The following is a 27,363-nucleotide window of genomic DNA, read 5'->3' as shown; positions in this document are numbered from 1 at the left end:
TAGAAGAGGCATATGTTAATTTTAGGAAGCCTGTCAGAATGATGCCACTTTTAATCTTACACTGGTGCTATTATAGTTATCATCACATCTAGCTGTTTGGTTATCTAAGTAGTTGCTAAATCTCAGATTAGCCACTGACTCAGTGTGCTGTGCACAAAGTGAGGTGGGCTGTGCGACCACTTATTTTGAGAAGGATCTTAAAACAGTCTCACTTCCGCTCGTAAGATTCATGTGGATAAGCCTTTCCACTTCCGTATTCATCCGTTTTAATGCATGTACAAATCATCCTACTATTTTTTAAAAACAGACATTTTCAGGATCTGACTTCAGTTCACAGGATAAACCAACAGAAACAAGAGAAGTCTTGTGGAAAAATAGTTCATTTATTTTCTTTCTTGTAATTGTTTTCTAGAATGTCCTTATAATTTTATTTAACCATCATTCGTTGACTTACTCATTTAATAAATGTTTATTGAGCACTTACTCTGGTCCAGGAACTACCAGGCATGATGTTAGACCCTCAGGAAACAGCTGTGTCCAAAATGAGTGAAATTCCTGCCTTCATGGTGCTTGCTTTTTACTCAGAGAGGGCAGTAAATCAATTAAAAAAAAATAGGTATATTCAATGATGAGAACGGGAAAATAAAGCAGGAAATGGAATCAGGAAGTAAATCTGGAATGGGCTTGCAGGGTTTTTTTTGTTTGTTTTTTGTTTTTTGAGACGGAGTCTTGCTCTGCCGCCCAGGCTGGAGTGCAATGGTGCAATCTTGGCTCACTGCAACCTCCACCTGCTGGGTTCAAGAGATTCTCCTGCCTCAGCCTCCTGAGTAGCTGGGATTACAGGTGCATGCCACCACACTTGGCTAATTTTTGTATTTTTAGTAGAGATGGAGTTTCACCATGTCGATTAGGCTATTCTCGGAACTCCTGACCTCGTGATCTGCCCAACTTGGCCTCCCAAAGTGCTGGGATTATAGGCGTGAGCCACCACATCCAGACACAGTTTTTGTTTTATATGTAGACTTGAGTCAATAGACCTGGATTCAGATCCCACCACTGCCCTTGGGCAACTTGGCTTCTCCAAGGTATCGTGTCCTCATATGTAGAATGAGATAATAATGTCCACTCAAAGGTTGTTGTGAAGGTTAAATAAAATAATTTGGTAGAGCGCATTTCACAGAGCCTGGTATGTAATAAATGTTCAATATATCTTAACTACAGTAACAACAAAAAATTATAAATCACTGCAGTGTACATATTATGTGGACTAAATCCTAACTTTGAAACCCCAGAGTTTAACCCTGCTTTGCTCTTTAAATGGCATGGGAGTAATCATTTGGGAGGTTGTTGGTGTTGAATTGGGGCGCACAAACCTGGCTCTGCATCAGAATTATCTGCAATACCCTGGATCCCAGGAGACTGGCTGAGTTGGAATCCTTTATACTTAGAGCAAAACTTGGACACATGCATTTTTATGAAGATTTATTCATGATTCTGATGTGCAGCCATGGTTGGCAACAACTTTAATAGGGATATAAACAGACTAAATTACTCAATTGTAGTAGTTCAAGAATTATTACATCCTTGGCTTTAATAAGGATGTAATTTAAAGCTGGTTCCTGGGATGGTGCTTTTCAAGATGTGGTTCCCTGGAACACCAGCACTAGAGTCACCCAGGGAGCTGGTTTAATTAAATTCCATATTCCAGCTGGGCGCAGTGGCTCATGCCTGTAATCCCAGCACTTTGGGAGGCTGAGGTGGGCGGATCACTTGAGGTCAGGAGTACGAGACCAGCCTGACCAACATGGTGAAACCCCATCTCTACTAAAAACACAAAAATTAGGCCATGCATGGTGGTGCATGCCTGTAATCTCAGCTACTTGCCAAAGCAGGAGAATACTGGAACCTGGGAGGTGGAGGTTGCAGTGAGCCGAGATTGTGCCATCGCACTCCAGTCTGGGAGACAGACCAAGACTCTGTCTCAAAAATTAAATAAAAATAAAATAAAATAAATTGCAGATTCCTAATCTGCATGTCAGACTTATTGAGGACAATTCTATGAAGTAGACTCTCAGACCTTACATATGTGAACCATCTGAGGAATTTCAACAGGAAAACAATACAGCGAGTCCATGATCTAGCAAGAAGAATGTCCCATGCTATGATGTGTCCAAGTCAGCTGGGAGAGATCCTTCCTGGATGTCAATCATGGGCAGGCCCTGTGACCTCTGTCAGAGTGGCAAGAAATCGCTGGTCCCAGTGCTCTAGTTTCTTAGAAGGGCAGTGTCTTGTGTTTAAAATGAATAGATACAAGCAGCACCCAGAATGCATGCTATTTATATTTTAATTTGTTCCATGTTTAGATAAAGTTGGTCATGTTAAGTCTTGTAACTTAGTATTTTAGCAGGCACACTAAATGTTGGCAGCATAAAATTCCATAATAAGCATGGAGAAAACTCTCCAACATTCTCAACACCAAGTCCATCTAGTAGCACTGAGGAATACCAGTAGGATTTTTCAGAACAGTGGTCCTTCTCCAATCCCAGTTTGTGAAACACTGTCCTAGCTAACACTTTTACAAGACAGTTTGGGACTGGCTGCACCTGAATTTTAGAGACCCTCTACACATAGGTTGTATTAACTTAAGGGTCTTCACCCAACAAGCCCCAAATTACACATGCCAGTATTTGCCACTATGTGCAGAGTCAGAAGCTTGATTCTTTTTCATTATTAGGAGTGCCAATTGTATGGAGAAACACTTGAAAAAGTTTTGTGATATTCATTTATTCATAGCAGAAAACTTCCTTGATAAAGGACTTTGAAGACAGGCTTTCTGCTAAAACATAGCTTCCCATGACACCAACTTCCACGAGCGAAGTGATAGAGGAAATACTTTGAAAGACGTCATTGCCCCAGCAACCCATCAGCAGCATTTCTAACATGTTAAAATGCATCGTGCTACACCTGAGGAAAGCACTGTGGAGATGATAGTAGGGCAGATTGATCTACCAGCATTTTTCTGAGTTCTGTGGACTTTGGGCCTGTGCTGGTTCCTATAGAGGACGCTGTGGGTTCTTGGTCTGTGGCATTCAGTGAGGAGGAAGACCAGGGAGACACAGAGTCCTTTGAGAAGGCTTCCTAAAGGAACCTGGACTTCAGCTGTGGGTAGAACTAGAAGAGATGAAGGAACACGGGAAGACAAACTAGATTAGAAGAATAAGGCAGAATTCCAACCAAGGCACCAAAGTGAAAGCAAGCGTGGGACATTCAGGGGCTGGAGAGCCTGACTCATTTCACAAGGGGAAACGCATTGAGGGAGGTGAGAGGTACAGTTGGGTAGACAGGATGACATAAAACTCCAGAGTGCTATGTAAGCTAGGAAGGAGAATTTTAAACATGCCTTGGTAGGAAACAGGACATCGTTGCAGTTTCTGAAAATCTGAGAACTGGCATGAAGGCAGAACAGAATATGAGTTATGAACCCAGGGTCAGCGTCAAAGTGCACAGGTGCGAAGGTTGACATTAGCTCTTGCGTGCTTTGTGGCCTAGGCATCTGCTTCAACTCTTCAGGCTTTAGTTGCCATAAATGTAAGATGAGAATAACAGTATCTCATAGAATCGTTGTGAAGATTAAGTGAGAGGATGAATGGAAATCATTTAGCACAGTGCTAAATGGCTTGGAACACGCGCTCCATAATGGTTGCTAGTGTAGCTATAAGATTGATCTGGTCTTGACATTCGATTTCTGAAGTCTTAGGCTCTGGAGGGTCACAGAGAAGACTGTTAGAGGAGCTAGCTAGATACAAGACAGGTAGAGATCCTACAGTAGAGTAATTTGATTGCGACTGCAAAGGGACAGATGATTTGGAAAGAAAAGTGTAGGACTTAATCACGAATTAGGAAGAAGGACTAAAAAGGGGGAGTAAGTGTTTTGATTGCATCAATAAAGGTGGTAGGATTGTTAGAAGGAAAACCTGAGTTGTAGAGAAATTATGAGGAAATTTCATTTTGGATGTGTTTCATGGAAACTGATGTCAAGACTCCAAGTGGAATCATCCAGTGCCAAAATTGAGAATAATCAATATAACTATCTACATACGTGTTAGTGATACTGCTTTAAAGTGCAGTGCAATAGTTACCTTGTTTTGCATGTATGTGGGTTTATGCATACATGTTCTCACAAGCTAAGATATAGTACTCATCTGGTGGAAAGTACAAAAACGAAGAGAAGTTAGGAGACATGAACATTGTGGAGAAGAGAGCAGGACTGGGAGAGGAGATTTTCAAAGGCTTGATTGGAAAGAGTAAGGTTGTCCAAGGACACTTGGAAGCAGAGTGTGGCTAACGGAATTAGCGATTAGCGAGGCCTGGAGAATGAGTGGAGAGCCAGAAGAATTTGGAAGACAGAAAAAGAACAGAAAGTAAGCCAGAGATTTTTGGAAAATGAGTACTATTTCCAGCTATTTGATATTGTTTTCTCCTTCCTGGAGGTTCTTTCCTCAGTAAAGTCAGCCTTGTATTAATTCTATTGTGTTTTGTGGCAATTAGTGAGACTATTTTTATATTATGCTAAGAAATATTAGGATATATATTAGGATATAAACAAGTGCATTAAATAGGGTTACAGATTTAAGTTGTGAACTGTTCATTTTCCATTTTCATCATCTTTTGATCAGGAAGAATTATATTTATGTTGTCCTCATTTCCTGTAACTTTTAGTGCTAAAAATTCTCCTTATTCAAAAGTTGAACCTTTCTTACATCAGTTTCCATTTTGCATTTATGTCAATTTATTTGCAAGCCCTCATTCTATCCATAGTGTGTTCATTGTCACTACCATTTCCTTTATTTTTTATAATAAAAGTTGTAAAATTGGAAGGAGGGCAAGCAATAAAAACTAAAAACTTTTTTATTGCCGTGTTACTTTAAAACAACTCTAACAGAGAAGCAACCAATTTAGCAGATCTTATGTTAAACTAGAAATGGGTTGTTTTTAACTATAGAATATTTACAAATTTTTCCTAAAATTAGAATAGAGAATGTAGCTTTTCATTTATCATGTTTATTTCTTTAGTCACTCCTTCTCTCACTGTTTTTATTCTAAAATGTGGAATGAATAACTCTGTGAGCTAGTATATACTTCATAGTTTCAAAACTTTAAGCATTTTATATACCAATTCCCGATTCCCAGGGACTCTTAGCCATTGTACATTTAGGGGTAAAATTAATTGAAATCCGAATCTTTTAACAGTTCTCTTTGTTGAATGAATCGTTGCTGCTTAAAGTAAGTTAGCCCTTGAAGAAAGTCTGCATGTGAACAATGAAAGAAAATTGAGGAAGAGAGAAGTTATTTGCAAAACGTTTTAAATGGTTATTTAGATTTTCTCCCCCTTTTTGGGGTTAAAGTTTGGGCACCCTTGGCTTATCTCGTGAGTTTTCAAGCACAAGCAGGGGTCTAGTGGAGGACTCAGTACTGACCCTCCTCCCTCACTCCAGCTCCAGCTAATGGCCACTCACAGAAGGCCCAGGAAACCTATGAGGGAAGATTCTAGATTAAGATGATTTGATGCTCTCATACACCAAGGATGCTTTCTTCTACAAACTCCCAGCTAAAAACAGCCTAAATAATAAAGAAATGGTATTTCATATTACAAGAAGTTATAGCCCGAGCATGGTGACTCACACCTGTAATCCCAGCACTTTGGGAGGCCAGAGTAGGAGGACTGCTTGAGGCCAGGAGTTCAAGACTAGCCTGAGCAATGTAACAAGACCCCCATCTCTACAAAAAACTTTTAGAAATTAACCAGGTTTGGTAATATGTGCCTGTAGTCCCAGCTACTTGGGAGGCTGAAGCCAGAGGATCACTTGAGCCTAGGAGACCCAGGCTGCAGTGAGCTATGATTTTTTTTCTTTTTTTTTTTTTGAGACAGAGTTTCGCTCTTGTTACCCAGGCTGGAGTGCAATGGCGCAATCTCGGCTCACTGAAACCTCTGCCTCCTGGGTTCAGGCAATTCTCCTGCCTCAGCCTCCTTAGTAGCTGGGATTACAGGCACGAGCCACCATGCCCAGCTATTTTTTGTATTTTTAGTAGAGACGGGGTTTCACCATGTTGACCAGGATGGTCTCAATCTCTTGACCTCGTGATCCACCTGCCTTGGCCTCCCAAAGTGCTGGGATTACAGGCTACCACTACACTCCAGCCTGGACGAAAACAAAGTCAATTTTGAGGTGGGGTGATTCTGAGGGTGACTTTGGTATCAGAATTCTGAATTCTGGCTTCTCTGTATACTCTTGGTTTTCCTCTCATGTTCTTAATTAGCTAGCTATTCCAAGCATCACCTCACACAGGTGATGCTTGTGTGTCCCGGGGAGGTGGGCCAAGCCCTCTCCTTCATACCATGCCTAAACCCATCCCCAGCAAGGCAAATGGACTTCCCATGGCCAGTTTAGACTAATCAGTTTCACCCTCCATAAACATTGCCACCTGAACCTGGGCAAAATGTATTTTTTGTTAGCAAAGGTGTTGGAGGGAATGATAGTTGCCTAGGGACCTGCCAGTACCTCCTTCAGTCATTACAGTATTCACTTCCAGCTCCTATTCTTTTTTTTTTTTGAGACTGAGTTTCGCTCTTGTTACCCAGGCTGGAGTGCAATGGGACGACCTCGCCTCACCGCAACCTCCGCCTCCTGGGTTCAGGCAATTCTCCTGCCTCAGCCTCCTGAGTAGCTGGGATTACAGGCACGTGCCACCATGCCCAGCTAATTTTTTTTTTTTTTGTATTTTTAGTAGAGACGGGGTTTCACCATGTTGACCAGGATGGTCTCTATCTCTTGACCTTGAGATCCACCCGCCTCGGCCTCCCAAAGTGCTGGGATTACAGGCGTGAGCCACCGTGCCCGGCCTTCCAGCTCCTATTCTGACCCTAACTGGGGCCTGGGATCTGAGACTAACCAGTTCCTAGAAAATGGTGCTTGTGCTGATTAAATTAGGTTTAGTGTTGGTTTGAGGCCTGCTGGGGCTAATTATCGCTGTAGGGCTGCCTTTGGCCCTGCCCTTTTCCCTGATTCCCAGACAGGTCCCAGGAGCCTTTAAACTACCTGTTGGCTTTGTAGCTCATCAGCGCCTCCTTGTGGTGGGTCCTACGGTAGTTGGGGAGAGAGGCCTCCTTCATCTTCCATCCCAGGTCTTGGGCTTTACATCACTGAAATGGAACGTTTCCTGGCAGCACTGGCAACCTTTCAGGAACCAAGCATTCTGGAAATGCTCCACTCCTTTCCTACAAAACCAGTCCAGTCAATCTGGAAAATCTCTACTTGGCTGTTCCCAGAAAAGGATTGTTAGAAGATGGGTTTTACCAGTGCTCTCTTGTTAGTATTTGCCAGTTGCTGTGTTCAGGCGGGTTTGCACTCACCTCCCACTTCTGCTCCTGGACATGATCTTGGAAAGCAGCTCAGCTGCAGGCTCTGAGGATAAGGCTGCATTGTACGCAAGTAGTGTACAGGTAACAGCTGCAGCTTCGGGGTCATATATATATTTAGAAGTTCACCTGAGGCCAACAGGATTTAGAAGCAACTTTCCAAATTACCAGCTGAGACTCCAGGCTGCTATTTTAATTTCACACCCTCTGTACTCTGGTTCAGAGAGCCACCACGTACCATGAGTACCTTTTTATGGTATCTTCCCTCCTGGACTTCATGCAACAAAATTTGCTCTGTGTTCATTCAGGCCACATCCTCATGACCTAACTGAGATGCAGTGAAACTAGCTTTTCAGTAAATTCACATCTGACTTGAGAGGATCTATTTTTATTTTAACTTGCATGGCCCTAGCAAAGAATTATGGCCTTTAGATAAAAATTGTGGCTTTTGAGTTGCTTTGGCCAAAATGAGGGTTCTAAGCCACCTCAGAGCCAGAAGGCTGTGTCTCCCATCTCATTCGCCCAGACAAGACCTCAGCTTCCTGGCAGTGGGTGGATAAGAACTCCTTTTCCTGGTTGTTTGAAATTTACAGAATTGAATTTCAGTGTCAGTTTATTGCTGTACTGTACTTGCTCAACTTAGACGCATGAATCAACTACTTTATTTCTGTAAAAACATGTATGCTATTAATTTTATATTGTTGTCATGCAGTTTAAAAGGGAATATGATCCATTTTGTAACTTATTTAATTTAGGAACAGATGAATTTGATAATTTGAACTTAGCTTTAATAATAAACTCAAGAAATAAATTCCCACATTTTTCTTCACCTTGGGTCTGCAAATCACCTATGCTTATAGTATGACAATCAAATTTTTTATGTTCAAACTTTATTAGCATATTGAATTTTGCACAAATTAGGTAGCAATACCTTGTAGTTATGATGTGCACTGTATACATGAGTGTTCACATACATTCTTGCTGTACAACTTTCTGAAGAAATAGAACCACCTATTTTGTTGGAAATCTTAACTAAAGATAATGCAGAAATAATTATCTTTAAAACCTTGCTATTATTCAAATTAATGCTTATCTTTCCCAGAAGAAATATTTCTCAACTGTAATAATCTCATTACCTTGATTATTGAGCTTTTTTACTTAAAAACACACAAGAGTTATTACTAAATATCAAATTTTAGCATTTAATCAGACGAATTCTTTTAGGTTCTTTTGGAAGCTGTTTTATTGAAGTACAGGAATTAAGTAGAGTAAACATTGCCCTTATAACTTGAGAATGAATTGTGCTTTCCATCCAGATAATTCTTCCATGAAAAAATAGTGTGCCAGGAAAAATGGCGGTGTATATTACTTTAAAAATAATTAAATAAAATTATTGTTGTTATGTTATTTTCCATTTGGATGACTCAGTATTTTGTTGTTGTTGTTCTAGAAGGGTATACATGAGTGGAATTTCAGTGCCTCTTCAGTCAGGGGAGTGAGGTAAGTTTCCTTGATATATTTTTTTACTTATAAGACATTTTTCTGCACTATTCATGGGCTGGTTAGAAGTTTTAATATTGATTTTAAAATACAAAGAATGTCAAGAATCGTTCTGGAAATGCCCAAGCTTCCTCCGTGTCACTATCTCCATTAGGAAAAAATTTGCAACAAAATGTTCACTGTTGGTGGAACTGACTCTGTGCTTGTGACCTACTTAAAATACGGCAACTGTGGGGGTAAATGCGAACTGTGGGCCAGAATCAAAATGTAGATAAAACGGAGTCACGTGGAGGTCCTCTTTAGCTGAGCTGTTGGTTTGTTTCATAGGATGATTTTCTGTCCTTTTGGTTTACCAGGAGCTCATCTCCCCTTGCATGGATCCAAAGCACACATGCCATATACTAGCTTGTGTTCTGCCACTAATTTTATTTTATTCTGTGAGACAGAGTTTTGTTCTTGTTGCCCAGGCTGAAGTGCGGTGGCCTGATCTTGGTTCACTGCAACTATCATCTCCTGGGTCCAAACAATTCATCTGCCTCAGCATCCCAAGTAGCTGTGATTACAGGTGCATACCACGATGCCCAGCTAATTTTTGTATTTTGGAAGAGACAGGGTTTCACCACATTGACCAGGCTGATCTCAAACTCCTGACCTCGTGATCCGCCTGCCTCAGCCTCCCAAAGTGCTGAGATTACAGGTGTGAGCCACCCTGCCTGATTCCTTCCACTAATATGAATGACTTCAGATGATAGGGAGTCCATTTATAAAAAAAATTTCCTAAGTTCACTTTCCTGCACTGATCTTAAGATTACAGTGGTGAACTGCAGTGCTGACTATTGTCACAATGCCAGTAGCTCAGAAAATGCCATTTCTTAGGATTTAGAAATAAGAATTTTTTTAAGACTCAAGAGTGAGTGGTGAAGTCTTTAAATAATTGTTCTATTGAAGCTCATGCTAAATCAACTCTTGCAAGTTTCAAACCAAATTAGAGGTGCTTACTACTGTTTATCCCCACCTCAAAGCAATGAGAGACAACAGATTTTTTTGCAGGCCGATTATGCAATATCCTGTTGCTTTTGGAATGATAATATTAATTAATTTTATTAGAGCATAAATTGGTAGCGCAGTCTGAGTCACTGATAATTGGAGTCCTCCTGGTAAGGCTACCTGTTACCTCATGAATGATTTGAACAGAAACAAGCAAGATGATGGACTGACTCATTATGCATCTTTCAGTCTATACCTTTCTCAAATAAAGGTGTACTCTCAATATTTAATTTTTAAAGCCAGTCATTAGCAAGGCACTTATTATTTATTGCTGCATTTTTAAGCAATCCACTTAAGAAAGTATGGTAAATGTAAATTTTACTTTGTCATATCTGTTTTCCAATGAATTAATTTTCTTTAATTAAGTATGGTAGCCCTACATAGCAGTTGTTGTGATTTATGACCTATACATAGGCAGCTAGTACCTGGCGATTGCTGGCTTATGTACTGAGAAACTTCAGTTGTAGTCTGTAACTTCAAAGAGAGCTCATTCTTCCTGGCCTCCTCCTCCATAAAGAAGAGATGACAAACTGTGGAAGAAAATCCAACTAGGTCAGCAGCTTGCCTTGCATCTCCTTGGAACATGCACAGCTTGAGTTAGTGGGCATTAACTGAGCACGAGCTGTGTGTTGAATGTTGAGACCTGTTCTGCCGAATATACAAAAATAACAAGACATCAACTCCTCTCTGAAAGAGCTCACAGCCCAGCAGGGAGAGGAACAGACATGTAATAACTCATGACAATACAGTCTGAGAAGAGCAATGAAAGATGTATACTCAGAGGACACAGGTGCAAGAGGAAATCTTTCTGTTTAGGGCAGAAGTAGGGCAGGGAGAGAAGGTAAGGTCTAAACTGGGCCTTAAATCGTGAATAGAGTTTCTTTTAAAAGTAAAAGATGGCGTGCGTTCCAAATTGAAAGAACAGCAGGCACAAAGGCATAATATAAGGGTCGACAATCTGTGGCCTGTGGACTACATCTGGTCCCCTACCTGTCTTGTAAATAAAGTTTTATTGAAATACAGCCATGCTCATTTATTTTTGTTTTGTTTTGTTTTGTTTTGTTTGGAGACCGAGTTTCGCTCTTGTTACCCAGCTGGAGTGCAATGGCACGATCTCGGCTCACCGCAACCTTCGCCTCCTGGGTTCAGGCAATTCTCCTGCTGCAGCCTCCTGAGTAGCTGGGATTACAGGCACGCGCCACCACGCCCAGCTAATTTTTTGTATTTTTAGTAGAGACGGGGTTTCACCATGTTGACCAGGATGGTCTCGATCTGTTGACCTCGTGATCTACCCACCCGCCTCGGCCTCCCAAAGTGCTGGGATTACAGGCTTGAGCCACCGCGCCATTTATTTATGCATCATCTCAGGCTGCTTTCATGCTTCAGCGGCAGAATTACATAGTTTGGCCTGAAAAGCCTAAAGTGTTTTATTATCTGACCTGTTACAGAAAATGGTTGCCAATACCTGGCATAAAACAGCATGGTCTCATGGGTCCACTCAAAACTGTTTTATATTGCCATAAAGTCAGCCACCCGCCGAGTTCTAATCAAGTGCGCTTGCACATGGCTTTACTCCTCTAAAATCTCTATAACGAATGAGGTGCTTTTACTGCGTCCACAAATTGCCTGCCTAGCTTTGGAAACATTTCATTGTTCTGCAGATTGCATAGGGCCAGAGTCACTGAGGTCAGCCAGCCAGTTGGTATTTATGCTTTTCCGCCCAGCACACAGAATAGTGTAGTAGGCAGGACGCCTTTCCCTGCTCTGTTGAAAGGATGTGTGGTTTATGTGTGCTTACAACTCCCTAGAGCACCCTCCTCTGCACACATGAGAAGGATAGTACTTCTAAGAAGAGTAAATAATTTTTAGTAGTGTGTTGTGGGGAATATCACTTTTTAAAGTGCTATTTCTAACTTCTTGTTATAAACAACATTGATATCAATGGGATTGAATTTAAAACACTTCTTTTTCATCATAGGACCAGAGAAGAATTGATCGTTTTCTGAATAACGCTTTTTTGCTTGTTCGTTTCAGTATTTCTAAGTTTGAAGAAAGATGCTGTTTTCTGTATGTGCTCCACAATTCTGATGATTTCCAAATCTATTTCTGTACAGAACTTCATTGTAAAAAGTACGTATTAGTTATTGTGTGTGAAAAAGATTCTTCTTACCTGATCATTATTTTCAACTAATGATTGAACATGTACCTCCTGTGAAGAATTCATGGCTATGTGGTTATATAAATATTTTATTTGGGCTACTATTTTATAATTATGTCATAAATTTAACAGATTTTGGGGTAGTTCTCTTTAATAAGTCAAACTTTATCTTAGTCATGACTTATTTTCCCAGATAAAACATTGACCAAGACTTACTGGTTAATTGTTAAATACTATAACTCCTATTTTAAGTGTTCACCTACTATATATGATTACCAGAATTTTCATCCTCAAATTATTTAAAATCATCTCATTATTATCCACAATAGTAGTTCTTTACCTTGGCTTATATTAGTTAGATTCACCTGGCAAGCTTTAAAAAAAATACATGGCCCCCCACCTCAGACTAATTACAATGAATGTTCTGGTGGGGGTGAAGCCTGAGTTAAGAGCCAGGGATCTGATCTACACCAATAAAAGAGATCGTGCAGAAATCCATGGACTGCATTGTATGTTTATGTTTTTCTCCATTGTGTGTTTCTCTTGGACTAATAATTAAATTCTTCTTACTTCTTTAGAACACTATGATTGACTATGGGAAACTAGAGAAGTGAGTGATAATTTAGAAGCCAAGTGTAGATGAAAGTTAGTTTGGACTCAGAATTTTGCTATGGATTATTCTTATTTAAATAATTACTATTTTACTTCATTATAAATGACTGATATGCTAGCTACAACATACATTCATTCATTTTTATCTTGATGTGAAAAGGAAACGTGTTTGTTGAATCCACAATTCTTGGCTCGAGCTTTATCTTTATTATCATAAAACATATGGTAAGGGAAAAAGAAAACACTTGGAAATAAGAAAATTCTTAGCTCTTCTATGGACTAATTTTCTATTACACTTAAATTCTCAAGGCCATTGACTTGTTTCTATGATAACTGCAGCCAAGATTTATGAAGTGTGTGGCCCAGAACTAATATTTGTTTTACTCTTCAAATAAACCCTATTAGATGGGGAGTATTAATATCTTTATTGAAAAGAATAAAAAAAGTAGTCTTAGAGAGTGTAGCCTAAAATTATGTAGTTAGTAAGCATAAAAATCTGGGCTTTGAACCAGGCGCAGGAGACTTCAGAATGCTAGTTCCTGAAAATTGCACTATGCTACCACCCCACTGTTGAGTGTTAGATTCTGCCCCAAGATGTTCATATTGAAAATGTTTGCATTAGTGGCTGATGCAAGTCTTTACCCTAGATCTTAAATCATGTTTGTAAGGCCAGATTTTTTTTTAGATCTTTCACTTTATTCGTCCTCTTGGTTGAACTAGCTTTTCTCTCTCACTCATTGTGCTGTTTAATCATCAGGAGCGCATGCTGTTATTTCAGTCAGGCTTGGGAATTTTTTTTTCTTGACATGGACCTCTAAGAAATGTGTATAGAGACAGGAAGAGTGAAAAAGTTGGCACCATATAGGAACTCCATAAATAGGGTCCAAATTCCATGATAGACTTTGTTCAGCATCATGTTCTCAATGGCCGGAACAGTGCTTTATCCTAGTAGACCCTCAGTGAGCATTTGTTGAATGAACAGATGGATGGATGGGTAAGAAAGGTTCTGAGATGTGTTAGTAGACTTTTCCTGTCAAGCCATAACCTGCTCTTCCCTTGGGCTGGCATCACATAGCATGACCTGCCTGTGGGATCATCAGCCCTTGTTCACAGGGCTTCCTGGCTTTGGCTATGAATCAACAGCCTCTTCTCTGAAGGGACTAGCCATAGCGAGCAGGCTGCCAATCTGTTTATCACTGTCATGACTTTGCTTGTCTCTGAAATGGTCTCCAGAAAAAACACTTCACAGGAAGAGTTCCTGAAGAAAAATGTACTTGAAGTGAGGCATCAGGTTAGAAATTTCTAGAATATCCTACCAACCTGTATTTTCTTTTTGAAAAATTATATTTTTCACTTGATCTTGAGAGTGTGTTTATTATCTGGTTCTAGAGACTCTCTTAGCTCTCAGTTTTGGTTCTGAAGCCACTTTGAGATGTATTTGCTTGTATTTACTATTGTATGTGTTATGAAGCTCATGTGCTAACTCGTGTTGTAGGTTTTTTGAGATGGTGAACACCATTACCGAAGAGAAGGGGAGAAGCACAGAGGAAGGAGACTGTGAAAGTGACTCCTTGGAGGTAATGACTTAGGTGTCCATTTACTTTTACGGTTCATTTTAAAACAAACTGTTTAAAGTCTTACTGCGGCAGAAGGCAGGGTGTGTTGATGAGTGTGTGAGGGGTAGGAGACCGTCTTTAAGCTTTCCTTTAATGGTAAAAGCACCTTCTGGAATTTCTTTGATAAAAAAGGGCTAAAAAGTAAACATGGGAGAATTCTTATTCTGCAGCACCGAGCGTTAGCATTTTACTTATGTGATAGCAAGTAATTATGCTATGTCTATGACAGTGTCAGTGCCTGGGCCACGGTGCCCTTACACATTTTCTACTCTCTTCTGAGATATGTGCAATTCAGACAAAGAAGATTCAGTGAAGATTCTGGTTGATAGCACCCTTGTGGCAGGCATTAATACGCTACACGGAGAACCTGAAACCATGGAAGATTAATGGATGTAAGAGAGGAGGGAATAACGATGACTTCAAATGTTGTTCCTCTCAACTGGAATCCTTTTACTAATGTCTAATGGACACAGAGCACTATGGATACCTACTTTCATATGGTGTTTATTTTTATTTTGGTAGAGACTTGGTCTAGTTATGTTGCCCAGACTGCTCTTGAATTTCTGGGCTCAAGCAACTCTCCCACCTCAGCCCCAGAGCACTGAAATTCTAGGCATGAGCCACTGCACCTGACTGTTGGGTACCTACTTTTAGTTTGTGTCCATTTTCTCTGCCATGTCTGCTGTGTGAAGAAGAGCCTTCCCGCACTGCCAGGACCGATGCTGGAGTGTGCCAAGAATGCTGACTCCAGCATCTTCAGTGCCTGAAGGATGACACTGCTTCAGGCTTGACACATGGCCACCATTTTCTCCAAACCCTTCCCAGTGTTTTACTTGGGAGGGAACTCTGAATCCAAGTATCTTAGTCCATTGGGCTGCTAGAACAAAATACCATAAACAATGTGACTTACAAACAGCAGACATTTAGTTTCTTATAGTTCTGGAGGCTGAGAAGTCCAAGATGAAGGTGCTGGTAGATTCAGTGTCTGGTGAGGGCCTGTTTCTCATAGAAGGTGCCCGCTGTCTGTGTCCTTACATGGTAGAAGAAGCTGGCTAGTTCTCTGTGGTCTCTCTTACAAGGCCACTAATGTTACTCTGCTCTGCCTTCATGACCTAATCGCTTCCCAAACGCCTCACCTCCTAATAACCATCCCCTTGGGCTTATGATTTCAACATAGGAATTTGGGGAACACACAAATATTCAGTCCGTAGCACCAAGCCATGGTGCTATATTTTTAATGTTAAAGTGAAATCGAAGAAACTATAGCTCACCAGTCTAATTGGCATACTTATTAGATCACTTTGATAATGTCATCTCATAAACTTAAATTTTTATAAAAACATTGAATCAGTAAGGTAACAGTTGAGAAAAAATTTTAATATAATCATTTGTTTTTTGAGACTGGCTCTTGCTGTGTTATGTTACCTGGGCTGGAGTGCAGTGGCACAATCATGGCTCATTGTAGCCTCTTGACTCCTGGGGTCAAGCAATCCTCCCACTTGAGACAGAGCATGCCATCACACCGAGCTAACTTTTTTTTTTTTTTTTTTTTTGGTGAAGACAGAGTCTCACTTTGTTGTTCAGGTTGTTCTTGAACTCCTGGGCTCAAGAGGTCCTCCCACCTCAGCCTCCCAAAGTGCTGAGATTATAGGGATGAGCACACACTTAGCCTATAATAAGTAGTTGTTAACTCTGTCTATAGTTAAGTTCTATGATTATCTAGCAAGTGTATAGCTTTGATATTTGTAGTTAAGCCTAAGACTCTTTCACTGAAGTTGTAAAACGATGATAGACCTAATTTGGAAAAAAGAAAATTTCCTATGCATTAGCTTGCTGTCTATAGATGTAATAGATAATACTTATTATTTATGTATGTTTTATATGTTACAATTTTTAATTTTCTTATTCAAGCAATTGTTAGGAATTAGCTTTCTTGATTCCCACTTCAGTGCTCTTGTTATCTCTGTTTTTGTGTTAAATTTTGCATCACTTGATAAGTAGCAATTTGCCAAGGTAAAACTTAAAGAAGTTGACAATGAAACAATTCTGTCAATAATATAGAATTATGAAGGAGATGACTTCATAAAGTCTGCTGCAATGTTACAAATTTATGGCTTTTTTTAAAAAAAAAAAAACAGAGGTAGCTAGCCTTTGCTTTATATCCTCCTTTCAGGAACTCAATGCATCTAACCAAACATACGCATAGCCAGCCAGGCTGTGGTAACCGTCTAAGGTTGGTCTTTATAACCGATTGAATCAATAGTTCGCGTGCTCTACTCTGGGAACTACCCTAAATAACATATGCATTGCTTAATACAGCTTTAATTGCCTTAAAATTTAGCCAGCTGATGTTTCTAAGCCCCAGGTTCCTATAATGTAAAGGAGGAAAGGGGTGAAGACTTTTCAAAGAGCTAGAGGGGACCCAGTCCTAGATCCCCTATTCTGTATGCAGTAGTATTTGGGGTGAGCTTTGTGAGAGACCCTTCCTAATTAGGCAATTATTATGCAAGCACTGTGGACGCTCTCACCAACTGAATAAGAAGAGCGGGAAATGCTAAGGATTCTTCCTAGTAATATCCAGAGGGTTTTAGTCAGTCTCTGACCTCACAAAACACAGCTGATACCATATTGCTGTGTTTCATGAAAGTACTCCTAACAGCCTTTTCAAGTAAGTACCAGGATTCTATTTTAACGTTAGAAAACATTCTGAGGTCGGGCACGGTGGCTCATGCCTGTAATCCCAGCACATTGGGAGACTGAGGTGGGTGGATTACTTGAGGCCAGGAGTTCAAGACCAACCTGGCCAACGTGGTGAACCTTGTCTCTACTTAGCTGAGCATGGTGGCATGCATTTGTAATCCTAGCTACTCAGGAGGCTGAGGCAGGAGAATCACTTGAACCTGGGAGGTAGAGGTTGCAATGAGCTGAGATCGCACCACTGCACTCCAGCCTGGGCTACAGAGTGAGACTTGGTATCAAAAAAAAAAAAAAAAACCCTTACATTTTATCCTTTACATTTCATTAAAATAATGTAAAATTTCTGACACAGAATGGCTTCTACAGTATTCTCAATGGACTTTAGATCCTATAGGAAGAATCCAAGCAGACTGGTTTCAAGAATCTTCGTTTAATTTGCCATTGTGCAAGCTGGTGATATTGCTGATGTTTTCCTGGGTGTTCTGTTAGCATCACATGAGTGAATGCATGTTTACAGGGATGCTCTGGGCTGGAAAATGCAGAGAACCATCACGGCTCTCCCTCTCCCTGAATGTCCTTTCCTAGCCAGGGCACCTTTCCAATATAAATTATTAAACCTTAACTTACATTTTTGTATATTATAACTCTCCATTATATATTTAGTTACATTTCGTAGATGTTTTCAACATTCTTCATTAAAGTTATTTTATCAGCATCCTGCATACTTGATTAAAATGAATTCTTTAATTTCTTTACCACAACCTGAACTCAAACTTCAGCCCATGAATAACAAACTAAAAATAATGCCTCCATTTCCCATTCTTTACAGTGGAAACAAGAAGAATTACTGTAGAGATCGTCTTAACACAGTGCTTAAGATTTGTATACAGAATAATTATTTTCTGATGTTTACCTCAATTGAGGGTAGAATTAAAATTGTTTTAATATTATGTGTCAATTATTCCTGAAGCCTTTGGTTACCTTGGCTCAGAACAAAATAAAAATGTTGGAAAGGTCAGATGGTGAGGAAATGCTACTTAGTGTTTTTAACTTCACTTAGGATGTCCTCAGCGGTCGGCAAACAGTAACTATTAATGTGGTTCTATAAACTACAAATGTGAAACCAGTTCCTAGAATTTCAAAAACTTCTTAGAAGCCCAAGGGAAGATCTGCTGCTTTTCCTTCTGATTGGAACAATAAGGTTTATTTGAAGCAGCACTACTGTGGGAGGGATTCAGCCTCTTTCAGGTCACCAGCCCCTTCTTCCTTCTGACTCAAGCTGGATCTACTGAGAACTCCAGGCTGGGACCAGGAGCCCTGGGTTCTGGTTTTGACATTGCCAGCAGTCAGTTTCGTAACTCTGGAGAAAGTTCATACTCTGCTGGGCTAAGATGACTTCATTCCTTAAGTTATAGTTGAAAAGAAGATTTTTTTCTTGGGGTTGGGGGGTGAGACAGAGTCTCGCTCTGTCACCCAGGCTGGAGTGCAGTGGTGTGATCTTGGCTCCTGCAGTCTCCACCCTCTGGGTTCAAGCAATTCTCCCACCTCAGCCTCCTGAATAGCTGGGATTACAGGCACCCACCATCATGTCCAGCTAATTTTTGTATTTTTAGTAGAGATGGGGTTTCACCATGTTGTCCAGGCTGGTCTTGAACTTCTGACCTCAGGTGACCCACCTGCCTCAGCCTCCCAAAGTGCTGGGATTACAGGCATGAGCCACCACACTCAACCAATAGCAAGAAGGTATTTAACATCCTTTCCTACCTCTAATTTTTTAATAATATTCAAGATTGGTATAAATTATACAAGGTTATTTCAAATACAAGGCAATACCACTTCTCAGAGAAGGACTTTTCTGTCTTTTAACAGAAAGAAAATCAATTTCTTTTGATTCAAGGCTATGTTTTTTGACTCAAGGATGTATTTTGACATGGAAGGGTCATGAACCCAAATCTTAAGTAATTTAATATGTCATTATTATAATACAGGTATATTGAAATCATCAAACAATTGATCAGAGTTAACCAGCCTAGGTCTCCATTGTTCTTCCTACCTTCCATGTCTTCAGTAAGAGTAAAGGCATCTACCCAGTAAGCCAAGCCAGATAGCTGAGAAACCTCTATCCAGTACCCTCTTAATCCCTCATGCCTGTTCTTTCCCGCAGCCCCTTCATTTCATCTGCTCGGTCACTCCCCTGATCTCAGGTCTTCATCCTCTATCATAGCCTAACCATGTCTCATGCTTTGTCTCTGTTATCATCAGAGAAATCTCTCATACAGATTTAATCCTGTGACTCCCCAAATTAAAAACCTTTGATGCTCCTTTTTTTAAAATTTTTATTTTATTTTTTATACAGAGTCTCTGTGACATCCAGGCAGGAAAGGAGTGGCGCAATCTCAGCTCACCGCAACCTCTGCCTCCGGGGTTCAAGTGATTCTCCTGCCTCAGCCTCCTGAGTAGCTGGGACTACAGGCACATGCCACCACACCCAGCTAATTTTTTGCATTTTTTAGTAGAGATGGAGTTTCACCATGTTGGCCAGGCTGGCCTTGAACTCCTGACCTCAGGTGATCCACCCACCTCAGCCTGCCAAAGTGCTGGGATTACAGATGTGACCCACCGCGCCCTGCCAATGCTACTTTTTGTAGACAGAGGTATTTGCACCATCCAACATTCTCACTCCTCTGGCTGTAATTTCCCCTTTCCTTTGACCCTGTGGTCCAGCAGTGCCAAATTCCTTTCCACATTCCAGTTGGCCATGCTTCCCGAGCCTCTGGGCTTGGCATGCAGACACCTAACCTTGCAAGCTTTTCTGCTCTGTCCCACTTCGTGACCAGAGCATTATTTTTTCAGATACAGGTCCTGTGTCCTTTTCTCTTTGAATCATTTCTCAACATGCCTTCTCGCTTTTATCTGTTCTCGTGTCATTTTGGCCCACTCCTCTGGCCTAGCTCTTCTCAGTCCATTGTAATCTGGTAGCCTACACTGGATTGGACTATTAACGTTCCACGGCAGGACAGTGGCTTTATGCACTTTTTTTTTTCTGAGATGGAGTCTCACTCTATTGCCAGGCTGGAGTACAGTGGTGCAATCTTGGCTCACTGCAACCTCCACCTTCCGGGTTCAAGCGATTCTTCTGCTTCAGCCTCCCAGGTAGCTGGGACTACAGGCGTGCACTACCCCACCTGGCTAATTTTTGTATTTTTAGTAGAGATGGGGTTTTTCTATATTGGCCAGGCTGGTCTCGAACTTCTGACCTTGTGATCTGCCCGCCTCAGCCTCCCAAAGTGCTGGGATTACAGACGTGAGCCGCTGCACCTGGCCTGTGCCCTTTTCAATCACATGACCTCACATGGTGCCAGGTGTCCAAGCAGAAGAGATTCAATCTGAAGGGTGTGAAGCCAGGCAGTGACAAAACCAGAGTTGTTTTAATATTAGGTTGGAGCAATAATGGCAAAAACCGCAATTACTTTTGTGTCAGCCTAATCAACTGGGAGGAGAGAGATACGGATGGAAGAAGGCCTTTAATCCATATGGACTTCTCTGCTTGAGCCTGAGAGGTCAAGTCTGTAGTAAGCTAGGATTGTGCCACTGCAATCCATCCATGGTGACAGAGTCAGACCCTATCTAAAACAATTTTTGTTTGACTCAAATATCTGTAGGATGATGAAAGACCTTATCATTTTCTTCTCTGATGATTGGCCTCATATACCTTAGCAATTATAACTTAAAATTTGTTTCAATCAGTTTGGAATCATCATGTAGCAAACTTTTTTTTTTAACATCCTATATCTATTTTTATACAGATATGAAGCTGTATACCCACCGTTACTTCCCTGCCTGAGAAAACACATCACTTACAGTGTCATATGATATGAGTGTCAATTTGTTATTCATTCATTCATTCTGTTGGGAGCGGAGAAAAGTCTTTTTTTCTCTACCAACTTACATTCATTGGTCAGGGGCCTGCAAATTAACTGACAAAATACAAGCTAAGAGGAGAATAGACAAACTTTATTCTTTTGTTTTTGTTTTGTTTTTGAGATAGAGTCTCATGCTTTCTCCCAGGCTGGAGTGCAGCGGTGCGATCTCAGCTCATAGCAGCCTCGATCTCTTGGGCTCAAGTGATGTTCCCACCTTAGCCTCCTGAGTAGCTGGATCTACGGGTGGGCGACATGACACCTGACAATTTTTGTATTTTTTGTAGACACAGGGTTTTACCACATTGCCCAAGCTGGTCTTGAACTTCCAGCCTCAAGCAATCTGCCCGCCTTGGCCTTCCAAAGTGCTGAGATTACAGGTGTGACCCACTGTGCCTAGCGAAAGCGTATTCATGTAGTCAACACTGCATCAATGAAAGTGACTTACTCAAAGAATTGGCTCCTTAAACAGCTAGAGTTGAGTGTTTATGTATCATCTTGGTAAGAAAGAGGGCTAGGACTTTAAGGGAAGGTATATGGTGGGAAAGTAGTGAAATAACAGGTGGGGAGGTTGTGTTTATGCTGTATCTCCTCTTGGTGCAAGTGCTCCATCTCTTCTTTGGCCATTAACCTCCTGGAGAAGAAATACATGGCGGGTGTATTTTAGGAGGCATTGCTTATGTTGGCAAAAGAAGTTTTAGATCAGGTTTTTTCCTGCTGCTGCTGTTTGTTCTGATGTTTTCAGCTTAAAATCATCTTCATCCATATCAGTGGGTCCAAATGGATCTCACTAATGCACTCACATATTTTTCAAACACCTATTGAATGGAAGGCATGATTCCAGGTGTTGGGGAGATGGAAGAGAACAAAATGGAGAAATATTCCTGCCCCCACTGAGCTTCCATTCTCTCATCTAAGTCCTAACCAGGCCCAACCTCGCTTAGCTTCGGAGATCAGAAGAGATTGGGCTCACATTACACATTACTCTCTAATGAGAGACAGGCAGTAAACACACATAAGAAAAATACCATCTACAGTATGTTAGATGGTGATCAGTGTTAAGGAGAATAATAAACCAGGGAAGGATTTAGAAAGTTATAGTGTAGGCCGGGCGCAGTGGCTCACGCCTCTAATCCCAGCACTTTGGGAGGCTGAGGCGGGTGATCACCAGGTCAAGCTATTGAGACCATCCTGGCCAATATGATGAAACCCTGTCTCTACTAAAAATACAAAAATTAGCCAGGTGTGGTGGCACATGCCTGTAGTCCCAGCTACTTGGGAGGCTGAGGAGGAAGAATCGCTTGAACTCAGGAGGCAGAGGTTGCAGTGAGCCAAGATTGCACCACTGTGTTCCAGCCTGGCAACAGAGCAAGACTCGGTCTCAAAAAAAAGAAAGTAAGTTACCGTGTAGCAAGGACATGCAATTTCAGACAGGAAGGCCTGAGAGGCTCATTAAGAAGGTAAGATTTAGGCTGGGCATGGTGGCTCACACCTGTAATCTCAGCACTTTGGAGGCCGAGGCAGGTGTATCATTTGAGGTCAGGAGTTCGAGACCAACCGGGCCAACATGACAAAACCTCATCTCTACTGAAAACAAAAAAATTAGCCCAGCATGGTGGCAAATGCCTGTAATCCCAGCTACTCGGGAGGCTAATGCAGGCGAATTGCTTGAACCCGAGGCTCTCCAGCCTGGGTGAGAGAGTGAGATTCTGTCTCAATAAATAAATAAACAAAAATAAGAAGGTGAGATGTGAGTAAATATCTGAGGGAGGAGAGATCCATCACACTAGATATTTGTACCTGCGGTGTTTTGGCATTCTATTAATGTTATTAGTTATTCATGTTTTTGCATTTACATATTAAGAAGGCAATACAGACTGAACACTAACAAAGCTGCCATTTGGGTCTTGGAGGTGATTACTCACCTCATGGTGAAGTCCCCCTGGAAGAGCATGGCTTCTTATAAGGTGGCTGTTTCACTGTAGGCCCCTTGACAGGGCAAGGACTCAGTGAGTCACCAATTTGTTGTTTGGCCTTGTCAATGTTGTCTTCCTACACTGATTCTCTTACCACCACCAATTTGGATTGTTCTGGGCAGACAGCAATACAGAGATGATTCTAGAAAAATTCCCGTGATTGTCTCAAAATGAAATTCTTGTTTCCCTTAGCAACAACCCGATTTGCTAACCTATTGCCATAGAAATAGAATGCAAAATATATAAGCAGTGTAATGTTACCTTTTATTTTTTAAAACCCTCCTTTCCCCCCCCAGTCTTTTTTTCCATATTCGTCATTCACAGACCTTGCCTTCCTCTGTTTGTGGTCCAGGCTCTCGTCTACTATTTCTGGCCATTGCATAGATAATTCTCTGTCCTGCTAGGCTGAACCAGTTTCTTGTCTCTTTCAGCTTTCTTCCAAAACTACCATTTCAATTTCTACCTTTATCTCACAGGAATAGAAAGGGGAGATTAAAAAAAACAAAGTATCAGTTACCCACAGAGATGGTTTTACTTAAATCACGCTGGTCTTTTTACAAGTTCTTTCATTTTTACTATCACCATTTTGCTCAATAGGAGTCAACTTCTATATCTAATAAATAATCTTTTAAAAAAACAGTCTTCTGATGCCTTAGATTCCTGAGGGAAATGAAAACTTTAGCAGCCTCACTGAGGTTTATGTATTCTTCACTCTTCTGTATAAGCATACGTGTTGTAAACTGGACCTGGTAGTATGTACCTGAGTCCCAGCTATTTGGGAGGATCACTTGAGCCCAGGAATTTTAGTCTAGCCTGGGTAACATAGCAGGATTCCATCACTTTAAAAAAAATGCTGAGTATGATGGCTCCACCTGTACTCCCAGCACTTGGGAGACCGAGGCAGGAGGATCATTTGAGGGCAGGAATTCAAGGCCAGCCTGGCCAACATAGCAAGACCCCATCTCTACAACAAATATAAAAATTACCTGAAGTCCTAGTTGTTGAGGAGGCTGAAGTGGGAGGATTGCTTGAACCCAGGAGTTCAAGCTTGCAATGAGCTATGATGGCACCACTGCACTCTGGCCTCGGCACCAGAGCAAAACACTCTTTAAAAAAAGGGAAGAAGATTGTAAATATATCTATTGGAAAAATGCTTTCACCCAAAAGTAAACCAATAATGACTGTAAATGTTTTGTTTTAGGACCTAGCTCTTTTTTAAAAAAAGTTCTTACCACATTTTTCTATAACTTGATTAATTAATTAAGCAAATAATTACTGAGCATCTACTACAAGCCACATGCTAAAACTGAGGATAGAGTAATTAAGAATGAAGTCCCAATTCTCAAAGAGCTCAGTGTCCAGACAAGGATGACAGAGGCAGCCATAAGATCTTGAAGGGCACTGTCTTCGTCCATTCCGTCTACTATAACAAAATGCCTTAGAACTGGGTAATTTATATCCAATAGAAATGCATTGCTCACCGTTCTGGAGGCTGAGGAATCCAAGATCAAGGCACCAGCAGGTTCAGTGTCTAGTGAGGGCCTACTTCTTCTAGGTGGTACCTTCTGTGTGTGCTCACATGGCTGAAGGCTCAGCCAGGCTCCCTCAAGCCTCTTTTATAAGGGGACTAATCCCATTCTTGAGGGCTCCAGCCTCATGACCTAATCACCTTCTAAAGGCCCTGACTCTTAATACTATTACATTGCAATTCGGTTTCAACATACAGATTCTGAGGGTGCTGAAGAGGGGAGACACAAACACTAAGACCATAGTAGGCATTTGTGCTGTGCTAAGTAGTTTGGATTTTATCCAGAAAATAACAAGCTGCCAATAAAACAGATGCAGTGGCACTGACATGGAATGCTCACGTGGAACTTTGGACTTTGGAAAGTTCACTGTCAACTTAATGGAGAATAAATTGGGAATGGAGCAACAGGAGAGGAGAAAAGCCTCTGAACTTTGTTTTGCAGAGAAGTGCCTTTCTTCTATGCTACTTCTACAGAGATTCTGAAGCAATCACACTGAGAATAAGGAGGTAAAATTGATTTGTGAGATTTTAAAAAGAAAAAGCTGAGAATAGTTGGCAATAAATTGGAAATACGGAATAAGAGAAGGTAAAAAACAAATTCTAAGAGGACAGTGCCTACCAGATACCTGCTTGAAAAAGCGAATGGAGCTGGGTGCAGTGACTCACACCTGTAATCCCAGCACTTTGGGAGGCTGAGGTGAGCAGATGATGAGGTCAGGAATTCAAGACCAACCTGGCCAACAGGGCAAAACCCCATCTCTACTAAAAAAAAAAAAAAAAAAAAAAAAAAAAAATTAGCCAGGTGGCATGGTGGCACATGTCTGTAATCCTAGCTTCTTGGGACGCTGAGGCAGGAGAATTGCTTGAACTTGGGAGGCAGAGGTTGCAGTGAGCTGAGATCATGCCACTTCACTGTAGCCTAGACATCAGAGCAAGACTCTGTCAGGGAGGAAGGAAGGAGGGAGGGAGGGAGGGAGGGAGGGAGGGAGGGATGGAAAGAAAGAAGAGAGAGAGAAAGAGAATGGAGGTTCAGTGGATATTGACAATATACTGTAATATCTTTATAATACTGGTGTTTGGAAACAGAACTAATAATCACACTGTAAGCTCTTATTCTATGATAGGTTTCCCTAAAGCATAGTTAGTGGAAAGGATACAAAATCTAGACTCGTATAAGCTGGTTTCAAACCACAACTCTGACATAGTTTCACTGGAAAAAATCATTTCTGATCATTTGTAAATTGAAAGTAATCAGAAACCTCCTGTGACACACAGACTTATTATGATAGTCAAGTGAGGTGGGTTATTGAAAGTTCTTTTTTTCCTTTTAAGTTATAAAGCATTGTAGTATAAAATGGTGGTGGTACCGGATTCAGTATATAGGTTTCTAATCCATTGAGAGGGCACATTGGCAAAGCTGAGCTTCTTTACTGACGGTCCCTGTCCTACCTCCTGCTGGCTGGGTCCTGCTGATAGAATTCCAGCGTGGCAGGCACAGCATAGTAGAAGTCTAGACCACAGGAATTGGGTTTGGAGACTTGGGCTCCTTCAGGTGGCACTGTTTGAACTGTGCTTCCTGCCTCCTCGCAGGAGTCCAGTTTTAACTGAGTTAGGGCATGTTGCTAAATGATTGCTGCTGCCTGTTCCTTCACTCTGATAACCTACCTGGTCATCTGCTCTGGACCAAGACAGTCTTCAGCTTTACGTTAGGCAGCCAGGATAGGGCTATTCTCTAATGTGTCAGTGGATACTTGGCAATGGGTAAGTAGTCATCCCCTTCCAGAGCTTGGCCTCTGTCCTGAGCCAGAGAAGGGTTCATGCTAAGGAGGCCAGTGCCCACTCCAGCCCTGGCATTGTATTGGCCATAATTTTCCCCAAACAAACCACCAGACTATCTTCTATAAGGGCTTAGAAACCTGTTGGAAACAAAACCTGGAGCTGGTAAGGACATGCCCCACTTTACTTCCATCCTCTTAAGTCATGCATGTGTACCCAAGATTTTGCAGAGTGATCTGATGAGCTACCTTTGTGGGTAATGTGTCTTTTTATTATCTTTTTGTCTTTCATATTTTGTAATTTCCCTATATCATATCTGAGTGAATTTATTTTTCCTATTTAGGGCTGAATTTCTAGAAGCTGTATTCATTTCTCTTTCAAGTCTGGCCGTTTTTAGAATGTCTTATCTTCTTTTCATTTTGAAATATCTTATTTTGTATCTTTCTGTTAAATGTACATATTTTATAACTATATTCTATCATTTCTGATTTAATGAAGTCTTGAGGATTGATATTTGTCATATGTTTTCACTGATGTTAAATTGTTTCCTTATATATTTTATATTTTTTGGACTGTAAGTTTAATGTTAGTGGTGCATTATCAGTAAGAATTCTGCATAGCCAGCTTCAAGGGGGGTATGCCATTAAAATGTTTTTGCTTTGTTTCTGCCAAGCACTCCAGGGACATCCCAGGCTCAAGAGCAATTATGAGTATTACAATAAGTGTTAATCTGAAGTTCAAACAGCACCAGGATCAGCAGTGGTTGAAAGTGTTTAGAGAAGACCTGTTTTCGCTCATCCAGAGCTCAGTCTTAAAACAAACCAGCTTTCTTTTCGTTTCACAGTGTAGTGGGCTGACTTTCCTAATCGACCCTTTCTTTCATCAAGGGCCTGGTTTTATGTTATATTTGTGCAATATAGACGTTAGGCTATATTTCCTATCCCCTCCTGGGCATTTAAGACCCAAGCCCCAGGTGAGAGGTCAGCAAAGTATGGCCTAGGATCAAATCCAGCTCACTGTTTATCTTGGTAAATAAAGCTTTAGTGGAACTCAAGCACATCCCTTTGTTTATAGATCAGCTGGGCTGTTTTCACATCACAATGGCAGAATTGAGTA

At 41.0% G+C, this 27,363-nt stretch overlaps 1 protein-coding gene across 4 annotated transcripts in view; it reads left to right on the top strand.

Moving 5' to 3' along the window:
- Positions 1-27,363, top strand: part of MAP3K5 (mitogen-activated protein kinase kinase kinase 5) — a 241,083-nt gene that overhangs the window by 140,270 nt on the left and 73,450 nt on the right. For all 4 annotated transcript variants that reach the window (XM_078370136.1, XM_035296827.3, XM_002747058.7 and 1 more), the window contains 3 exons: positions 8,868-8,917; positions 11,999-12,094; positions 14,230-14,311. In XM_078370136.1, coding sequence (XP_078226262.1) covers positions 8,868-8,917; positions 11,999-12,094; positions 14,230-14,311 — 228 coding nt within the window. The remainder of the gene's footprint in view (positions 1-8,867; positions 8,918-11,998; positions 12,095-14,229; positions 14,312-27,363) is intronic.

Source organism: Callithrix jacchus, chromosome 4 (assembly GCF_049354715.1).
Source record: "Callithrix jacchus isolate 240 chromosome 4, calJac240_pri, whole genome shotgun sequence".
Taxonomy (NCBI): Eukaryota; Metazoa; Chordata; class Mammalia; order Primates; family Cebidae; genus Callithrix; species Callithrix jacchus.
This window is presented reverse-complemented; position numbering and strand designations above follow the sequence as displayed.